Genomic DNA, 10,179 nt, shown 5'->3' with positions numbered 1-10,179 from the left:
ACTCACTGAATTCTTATTTTTTTTTCTTTTTTTCAGATCCAATTGAGCTTAAAGAAAAAAAATCAGTGAGTTACAGGGTGTCAAAAAGCGAGTACATTATTTTTTGGGGGGACACCCTGTCGATACTATGAACGAAGTCATGTCGGTACGAAGGGATTGAGATGGTCAAGTCAGCACTGAAACTTGATAATGTCGAACTTTTGCCGCTGCGTCAACATGGCGAGCGCCATCTGTTGCTTAGTATCCACACTAGTTTTGAGTGATCGGTTATTGGTTTTTTTTTTTGGGGGGGGGGGCCATTTACCCATTTGCCCGGTGTCATAAAAGGCTAAAAGGCCATAGCAGTGGCGCCCCGTCCATCTAGTCAGAAAATATAATCTACAGCGCCTTTTAAATGGCTAAGGAGGTGGATTTCCAAAATTCCCAAATTATATAAAACTCCCACTTGGAATATATGGCTCAGGCGCCCAAAGTCTTCAAAAGAGAATCTCGTAAAGTAACATGATGTGGTCGAGGAATTATCTTTCGAGGGGCGGTAATGTGAACTGCTGGGTGTGTGTCTGCGTGTTGTTAAATGCTCTCCCAGTCACCATGGAATGTGTGTGTGTGTGTGTGTGTTGTTAAATGCTCTCCCTGCCACCATGGAATGTCTGTGTGTGTCTGTGTCTGTGTGGTTAAATGCTCTCCCAGTCACCATGGAATGTCTGTGTGTCTGTGTCTGTGTGGTTAAATGCTCTCTCAGTCACCATGGAATATGTGTGTGTGTGTGTAAAGAAGTAAAGACATGGTACATACATACAAGGTTAAGAGACGGGGCAACTCTTTTCGTAACTCACAACATAAGAAAAGTTGGTGGACTGTTTTATTTCGAAAAGAAAAAGCAGATATCATTACCATAAATAGTATTATTCTCATAATAATAATTGGAAACATTATTATCCTCATAATGATAATGAATGTAAACATCGTTTTCCTCATAATGATAGATGTAAACATTTTCATCCTCGTAATAATAAATGTAAACAATTATCATAGTAATAATAGTAAACAAACATAATTGTCGTAATCATAATAAATGTAAACAATTATCATAGTAATAATAGTAAACAAACATAATTGTCGTAATAATAATAAATGTAAACAATTATCATAGTAATAATAGTAAACAAACATAATTGTCGTAATAATAATAAATGTAAACAATTATCATAGTAATAATAGTAAACAAACATAATTGTCGTAATAATAATAAATGTAAACAATTATCATAGTAATAATAGTAAATAAACATAATTGTAATAATAAATGTAAACAATTATCATAGTAATAATAGTAAACAAACATAATTGTCGTAATAATAATAAATGTAAACAATTGTCATAGTAATAATAGTAAACAAACATAATTGTCGTAATAATAATAAATGTAAACAATTATCATAGTAATAATAGTAAACAAACATAATTGTCGTAATAATAATAAATGTAAACAATTATCATAGTAATAATAGTAAACAAACATAATTGTAATAATAATAAATGTAAACAATTATCATAGTAATAATAGTAAACAAACATAATTGTCGTAATAATAATAAATGTAAACAATTATCATAGTAATAATAGTAAACAAACATAATTGTCGTAATAATAATAAATGTAAACTTTTTATCCTCATAATAATAATGAATGTAAACACAATTGGCCTCATGATAATGATAATAAACGTAAACATAATTATCCTCATAATGATAAATGAACCAAAGTTCGATCGATACAGTACAACAGATAGCCAGGCAGGCTCTCCCTCCCTCTCCCTCCCTCCCTCTCTCCCTCAGGGCTCGTCTTGAGGTTGCGCCGCCCTCGTTAAACTTTCCGTTAACAACCAGTAACGACTTTTTCCTGCCCTCGTTAACGACCTAACTGCCAGGGGACCCCGCTGGAAGACGAGACGGAACGAGGGGTCTTGGGCCAACTTGCAAGCCTCGGGATGAGAGAGTTAAATGTTGGGCCTTATTACCGAGTTCCCGTTTTTCATGGCCTCACACACACACACATACACACACACACACACACACATATATATATATATATATATATATATATATATATATATATATATATATATATATATATATATAATGAAGGGACCGCACAAATGTAAACACTATGATAAACGAAGTTAGACTTCCGGGAAGACATTGTAGAACGTTGTGAGGCGTCTGGCCGGCGACCATGTTAATTATCTAATTGACAGGGATGCCAAGCGTCGAAGCGTTGTATAATAAAGGTCTTCATATATATATATATATATATATATATATATATATATATATATATATATATATATATATATATATATATACTGTGAGTCCACAGGGAAATAGAACACGGTAAGTTCCCAAGTGCACTTTCGTGTCATAATCACATCATCAGGAGAGACACAAGAAAGAAATTGTCTTGGACAATCGCATTTTTACCAAATGGCGTCCTAGCTTCGTATATCAACTGATTGTTATATTTCTTTCTGTCTCTCTTGATGATGTGATTATTATATGAAAGTGCACTTGGAAACTTATTGTGTTTCATTTTCCCGTGGACTCATAGGAATATATATATATATATATATATATATATATATATATATATATATATATATATATATATATATATATATATATATATATATAAACTTGTCGCAGACTCAAATTTCTTTGGTCACATTCTTATATTTACTTTCCGTCGTATTTCAGTGTTGTTCTCTGTCTATCTCACCTCACTGCTCTCTCGTATAGCCTCCCGTCAATCACCATGCTCCCTCCCGTCCATTCCCCATGCACGTGCTCCCGTCACCTGGGCTGGGGGGCCAACGGGGCCGTGTGTGCTCTGCTGGCCGAATGCTATTATTTCCAGCCGGGTTCTTCCTTCATCAGTGTGTGATCATCCCTCCTTCGCCGCCATATAGCTGGTTGTGTTTACGTTGACGTCATCTGGGTTGTCAGTGAGCCATTTTTTTTTTTCTACGTGTAGGTTTCTCTAAAAGGGAGTGGTATGGTGATGCTTGTGGTGTATTGACGGTAGGAATTAAAGGGGACGGAGGGGAGAGAGAGAGAGAGAGAGAGAGAGAGAGAGAGAGAGAGAGAGAGAGAGAGAGAGAGTTTAAGATTAGAATAAACAAGTATTCCTTATATATATATATATATATATATATATATATATATATATATATATATATAAAGGTGAATATGTATTATTAATCGTCCCTTGACTTTGTTTGATGAGATTTTCTGTTCATCGAACTCCAGTTCGGTTCGTAAAATTGTATTCATGTCTTCTTTTCATCGTAATTTTCTCTTTGTCTTTCATCTCCTCGTTCCGGGCACACCCTCGTCTGATCTCCAGATAATCATACACACACACACACACACACAGTGTGTCGTCTTTTTCCACCCACCCACTCTGATAATCTCTCTCTTATCATTATTACATACAGAGATAAGATTGACATCTTTCTCCTTTGATGTTGCCAGGAGAAAGAGAGAGAGGTAATGATAGAGAATTACATTGTCTCGCGCCCGTAACTCCAACCCAGGAACTACGATTACATTTGTTTTGGTTCTTATGTTCGAACTGGGTGTTCGATGACCCATGTGTCTCGTCTGGTGGCCCACTGAGCCACCAGGAGGCGAGGCGAGGCTGGGCTCACGACCCTCCGTCAGCAGGAGTGACTCATCCAGCGTTTGGCGTTGCAGGTATGTGGCGCCTGGAGGTGCGTCACAACGCGATCCTGGACGTGCCCGAGAAGGCGTTCTACGGCGTGGAACGCTCGCTGTGGGAGCTGGACCTGCAGTACAACGACCTCACGCGCATACCCCGAGACGCCCTCAGGAGGCTGAGGAAACTCAAGACGCTCGACCTGACGGGTAAGGTCAACGCCACCTTTGACCTTTCTTCCTCCTCCTTCTCCTCCTCCTCCTCCTCCTCCCCCTCCCCCTCCCCTTAACGCAGGTGAGGTCATCGCCTTTGGCTTACAGGTAAGGTCACCGGCTTTGACCTCATACGTAACGTCACCACTAACCTCAACCCCAGAGGTAAGGTCACTATCTTTGACCTTTAACGTCACAGGTAAGGTCGCCACCTTTGACCTAACCTCAACCCCACAGGTCAAGGACCTTTGACCTAACCTCGACCCCACGGATTATGTATGACCTTCGACTTTCTAACCTCAACCCCACAGGTCACCACCACCTTTGCCCTAACTTCAACCCCCCAACAGGTTACGACCTTTGACCTTCCAACGTCGATACCGCAGGTAAGGTCACTTTATTTCGTCAAGGTCTGTTGTTGGTAAGTTCATCTCTCGATAAGTTTGATTAGAAAGTTCACTGTGTGTACTTAAGATCACCCTATGTTATGAAGGTCATGATAAGATTTGTTGAGTTGTTTAGTTTTTACCCAAAGGTCACTTGGTGCTGTTAAGTTCATTTGGTTCAAGTTCAGTTCTTGCCATGTCACAAAAGGTCAGGCTCAAAGTTCGACCACTTCTTAAAGTTGTCATATATCACTGACGAACTTAAAGGTCCAAATGCGTGACTAAAATAATTTTGTAAGTTCAAACTTTATTCATAAGGTCTTTTTTGGCCTCGAAGTTCAGCTTATAAGTTCATTATACAAACTTAAGATCAGTCTCCATATTACGTCACAATCACTTAAACGTCATATGGCAAGTTCAGCGTCGCCCATAATTTCAGCCTGAATCGCTAAACTGACTGACTTGCAGCTTAAGCTGTATTTATCATTAACAAGTTAAGCTTTGTGAAGGATTTTGGGTAGTGTCGATACTTGAGTGATCATGTCTTAACGTTTTCTATATAGATAGACAAATCTCGTTTTCTTTATGGTGATCAGCGTGAGGCTATATTGGTCATGTGGTAGTGACATCATAAGTCCCCTTAGCCAATCAGATACCGTAATTATAGGTGCTTTTAGGTTAGCGTTCATAATGCTGTTACTGAACACCGGATTGAACTGATATGGTTTGATGACCTACCCTTAGGGGTCAAAGGTCAGAGGTCGTCGGGGGTCATTGTGCCATTGGCTCGTGCCATTGTCGTCAAGAGGTCGCATGTAGAGTGGAAACAAGTCGCTGATATATATATATATATATATATATATATATATATATATATATATATATATATATATATATATATATATATATATATATATATATATATATCCCTTTCTATGACCCCCACCCTACCTCCCCACAATCACCACAGCTCTTCAAAAAAGAAAAAATTACCCTCATCAATATGTGTGGTGTGTATGTGTGTTGGTTGCACGTCAAACTCCCCCACGCCCTCCATCATGCACGTCAAACTCCCTCATGCACGTCGAACTCCCCCACGCCCTCCCTCCAAAAAAAAAAAAGTAATAATAATTCACGCGACAGCCCAGTTCACAGTCAATCGCCAAAATAATCCATGAAACAAGGTTGGTCGCATTGGGCCACAGTCTGTCTGTGTTTAAAAGTTCTTTATCCCCTCGCTGGAGCGGGCGAGGTGGGCGGGTTCGGGGCTGGTGGTGGATGTCGGATGAGGAGTTTATGAAAGAATATTGAGATGATGGCGAATTCCCAGCAAGACTGATGCAAGACGTCAGCGACACACTCTCTAAGCTTCTTGCCCTGATCACATTAATACGTCAGAGAATTATGTCCAATTTTTGCGCGTTTTATTAATGATCGTAATTTTGAAAGATAGATACACTAAGTGCCTTTAAAGCCAGGTTTAGATTAAATTATATATATATATATATATATATATATATATATATATATATATATATATATATGAACAATAAATGAAATCCTCGTGGCTAGTTAGTTCAGACGGCAACACTTTCTCCCGCCAAACTGGCTCTATATCAACCACGTCAGGCCTCCTCCTCCTCCACCACGCGGGAAGTGAGATCATCGTTTACAAATGAAATCGCCGTAGGATTTGTCTCGAAGCTTGGGGCCATAAATACATCGCATCCTTTAGACCGACAAATCCTTCGGCAGTGGAGCAGGTCCCGATAACGGGGTGCGCTCGAGCCGCCGTTTAACCGCTCGACACTCGCGTGGGGAACGAACCAATCTCTTACGGCGTCTCTTGTGTGTTTACGTCGGTAGATCGTCTGATCCAACCTTTCCTACATTGGACTTGAGTTTAGCATTAGAGACTCCAGGTTCGTAAAGTGCCCCCCACCTTAGTGCGATAATTGAGGTAAGAATTCCTTTTTTAACCCCTTCTGATCGTAATGAGGTTATTATTGTTGTTGTAGGTGGAGGTGGATGAAGAGGAGGAGTTGGGAGTCGTGGGAATGGATCAGGCGACGCGCGCCCACGGAAAATAGTCGTTTTTTTCAACAAAGGACCAACAGAGGACCAGTTCTCCTGACGTAGGCGAAAGTAGGAACTACCAAAGCACAGGGAGAGGGAGGGAATAATGTAGTTCACTTATATAAAAGGAGGGAAATGGCCACAACTACGACGTCATGCATCGGCAAGTTAATGGCGCCGAGAGTTTCTTTTTTAAAAAAAAGTGTTACATAATAAAACGAATTGTTGTACGTTGCGTAATGTTCTACACTATATATATATATATATATATATATATATATATATATATATATATATATATATAAATATATAGATAGATAGATAGATAGATAGATAGATAGATATAGATATAGATAGATAAATAGATGGATATTGTGAACGGGGGAAGAACTCGGATTATTTCGACTTTCGGAAAACCATCCTTCGCAGAGAACGACATTTATGAATCTACGGAACACGAGACTCGCGCGCGGTATACTGTTGCGCTGGAACAAAAGGTTGGGGGGGGGGGGGAAGGAACTTCATTAAGCAGATCAATAGCCAATAGCGAGAACGGCCGGCCCTCACTGGCTAATGTAATCCAGCATTGGCGTGTCCCCCACCCCGGCAGAATCATTGTAATTAATTGGCATCGTTGCTTCACTCGCAAATCTCCAGCACTCTGGTGGTATGGTGGCGGGAGGAGGAGGAGGTGGAGCCTCCAGCAGCTCCCCACCCACCCCCTGCCGTTCCCCCGCGCCCCCACCCTCCCCGTCAGCGGCTGTTCCATCCATTAAACATGAAAGGGGGAAATTCGTCCTTAAATGTCATTTCCCAACGTAGAAAAGGAATGGTTCTCGCGCGTCAAAGGTCAGTGCTTGTCATACCCAAAGGGTCGTCGTGGTCAGTGGGTTCGTGTTGTACTCGAGTGTACTGCCGTCGTGCCCTAGGGTCGTTCCGTCGTGCTCAAGGGTCGTACCGTCGTGTTCAAGGATCGTACCGTCGTGTTCAAGGGTCGTACCGTCATGCTCAAGGGTCGTACCGTCGTGTTCAAGGGGTCGTACCGTCGTGATCAAGGATCGTACCGTCGTGCTCAAGGATCGTACCGTCGTGTTCAAGGGTCGTACGGTCGTGCTCAAGGATCGTACCGTCGTGTTCAAGGGTCGTACCGTCGTGTTCAAGGGTCGTTCGTGCAGTAGAGGCTAATCTTTTTTTAAATCCAGTCTGACCAAAAACCACCTCGGTGTCTCCTCCTCGTCCCTGGAAACCACACTTGACCATAGCGTCTTGGTCCTCTCCCTTGTCCCTGGCTATACTCCCATGTCCTAGCACCATGTCCCCTCTGGCTGTACATCATGTCCCAATGTCCCAGTACCTTATCCTCGGCTCTCCCCCATGTCCCCAGTGTCTCTCACCTTATCCCCACGGCTATACACCATGTCCCGGTGTCTCCTCCCCCCCTTATACCCCACGGCTATACACCATGTCCCGGTGTCCCCTCCCCCCCTTATACCCCACGGCTATACACCATGTCCCGGTGTCCCATCCCTCCCTTATACCCCACGGCTATACGCCATGTCCCGGTACCTTTCCGACGGCCCTAGACACTGTGTCCCTCGCATATCATCGCTTGGGGGTTGGGGTGGAGGGGACTGTGGTCTGTGGGTGTAGGCTTATAAACTGCCTCATATATACTGACGCCCTTGAGCCCTGCTGCTGAACACGTCCCGTAAATCTCCTTGGGGAGAGAAGAAAAAAAAGGGAGGAAGGGTGGAAGGAAATTCTTTTGGACTTGGCCTAGTGGGAAAGACCCCCTTCCTCCTCCTCCTCTCTCCTTGTCCCTCATTTTTCCTTGGGATGAGGAAAAAAAAAGAATTCTTTCGTACTATTCGTCATTTCCCGCGTTGGCGAGGTAGCGTTCAGAACAGAGGACTAGGCCTTTGAGGGAATATCCTCACCTGGCCCCCTTCTCTGTTCCTTCTTTTGGAAAATTAAAAGAAAACGAGAGGGGAGGATTTCCAGCCACCCGCTCCCTTCCCTTTTAGTCGCCTTCTACGACACGCAGGGAATACGTGGGAAGTATTCTTTCTCCCCTATCCCCAGGGATATATATATATATATATATATATATATATATATATATATATATATATATATATATATATATATATATATATATATATATATGTAAGAAGTGTTTATGATGTAGGACGTGTACACTTTCAAACGTCGTTATTTTTCGTTATTTGTAGTTTACTGAGGTTAGGGTTGTTATTAGCTACGTGGTAATGTTATTGTTAATGATGGAGTTCAAGTTTCGTAAGAGAATGATCTCGTTTTCATCTCATTCATACAGCTGTCCCATAGATTTGTGTTTGAGGTGATTAATGAGTAGTTTCCAGGGACAATATATATTCATTAGTCGTACGTATGATAAGCGTGTGATCTTAGACTCATCCTGTACACCTAGATGTATTAAATACATTTCGGGTGTTTGATGTAACTTTGACGTTGACCGTATGAATGACCCTAGTAGTTGATAGTCTTAAAGTCCAGACAGCCGAACGAAAACCTTGGATCATAGACCTTAATTGATTGGTAATGAAGTGTTTACGTTGATGCTAGGATTTGATGAATACCTCCTTAATTCCCCTCTCTCTCTTCCTGATTTGTTATTCCCTCACCGACTAATTCAAAAAGGCCCTTTTTTTTTTTTTCAGTCGTTGCCTCCATAGCCTTCAGTACCCGGGGCCCATCCTTTCAATCGACTCTGTCATGAGCCCTTTGAACCAACCCCACCCAAATGTTCGCCTTCCACGACCCGTCCTTCAAGTGAACCCTAAAGACAGACACCCTCATACCTGTCTCCAGCCAACTGGACTCGGTTCTGGATTAGCCTCGGGACAGAGCGCTCTGTGAGGATCTGGGAGTCTAACCCACATGAGACAAGAGAGAGACTTGAAGACCCAAAACCGTAAGAAACTCTTTTAAGTAATGCGTCGCCCTTTTCCAGGTAACTACATCTCCGACCTAACGCTGGAGGACTTCGAAGGGTATGAGAGGTCGTTGATGACCCTGGTGCTAGCCGACAACTCCCTGACCTTGCTGCCGGAGGGCATCTTCAGGACGCTGGAGAGCCTTCGAACCCTGAACCTCCGGGGCAACAACATCATGACCATCGACTCCCGGGCCTTCCAGGTGAGCCGCCTTGGTCCAAACAGGTTTCCAGGTGAAGCAAAAACGGCTACTGTCGTCTCTAGGTTTTCCAGCCAATCACTCTTCCATTTCCCCCCAACCCTCGCCTCCCATGATCTTTCACTTGATGGCACTTAAAGGTTCAACAACCTTCGGGCTTTTCATATTCAAAACTCTCGAGATCCAATCGCCTCAAGCCTTCCAGAGTTGCTGGAATTCCAGTCCTCCTGGCTAACTGGAAGGAGATGGTGGATGTTATCTGACGCAGTTACATAACTGAGTGAGATGAGGTGATTTCCCCGTAAATCCTTCATTTTTAGAGTATTGAGGTTCCAGTTGTCACACCTGCAATGCAAAATATAGGATACGCGACATAAAGGCTGTGTGATAATGGAAGTTATCATATTGTTGTGGGATATACCTGCTTCTAAGTCTTCCAGTAATACTTCTTTCTTATTCCTTCAATAATACGTGTCCCATCTTTCTAGTAACGTGGTTTTCTTATCGTATTGTTGTGAGATACCTGCTTCTAAGTCTTCCAGTAATACTTCTTTCTTATTCCTCCAATAATACGTGTCTCATCTTTCCAGTAACGTGATTTTCTTATCCTAGTAATAG

General features: G+C 42.1%; 1 protein-coding gene across 1 annotated transcript in view; it reads left to right on the top strand.

Annotated features, from left to right (window-relative positions):
* Nucleotides 1–10,179, top strand: part of LOC139754338 (chaoptin-like) — a 364,266-nt gene that overhangs the window by 345,411 nt on the left and 8,676 nt on the right. The window contains exons 5-6 of the mRNA XM_071671683.1: nucleotides 3,752–3,922; nucleotides 9,380–9,564. Coding sequence (XP_071527784.1) covers nucleotides 3,752–3,922; nucleotides 9,380–9,564 — 356 coding nt within the window. The remainder of the gene's footprint in view (nucleotides 1–3,751; nucleotides 3,923–9,379; nucleotides 9,565–10,179) is intronic.

This window comes from Panulirus ornatus, chromosome 2 (genome assembly GCF_036320965.1).
Source record: "Panulirus ornatus isolate Po-2019 chromosome 2, ASM3632096v1, whole genome shotgun sequence".
Lineage (NCBI taxonomy): Eukaryota > Metazoa > Arthropoda > Malacostraca > Decapoda > Palinuridae > Panulirus > Panulirus ornatus.
The sequence above is the reverse complement of the archived record's forward strand: the minus strand, read 5'-3'. Positions and strand labels throughout refer to the sequence as shown.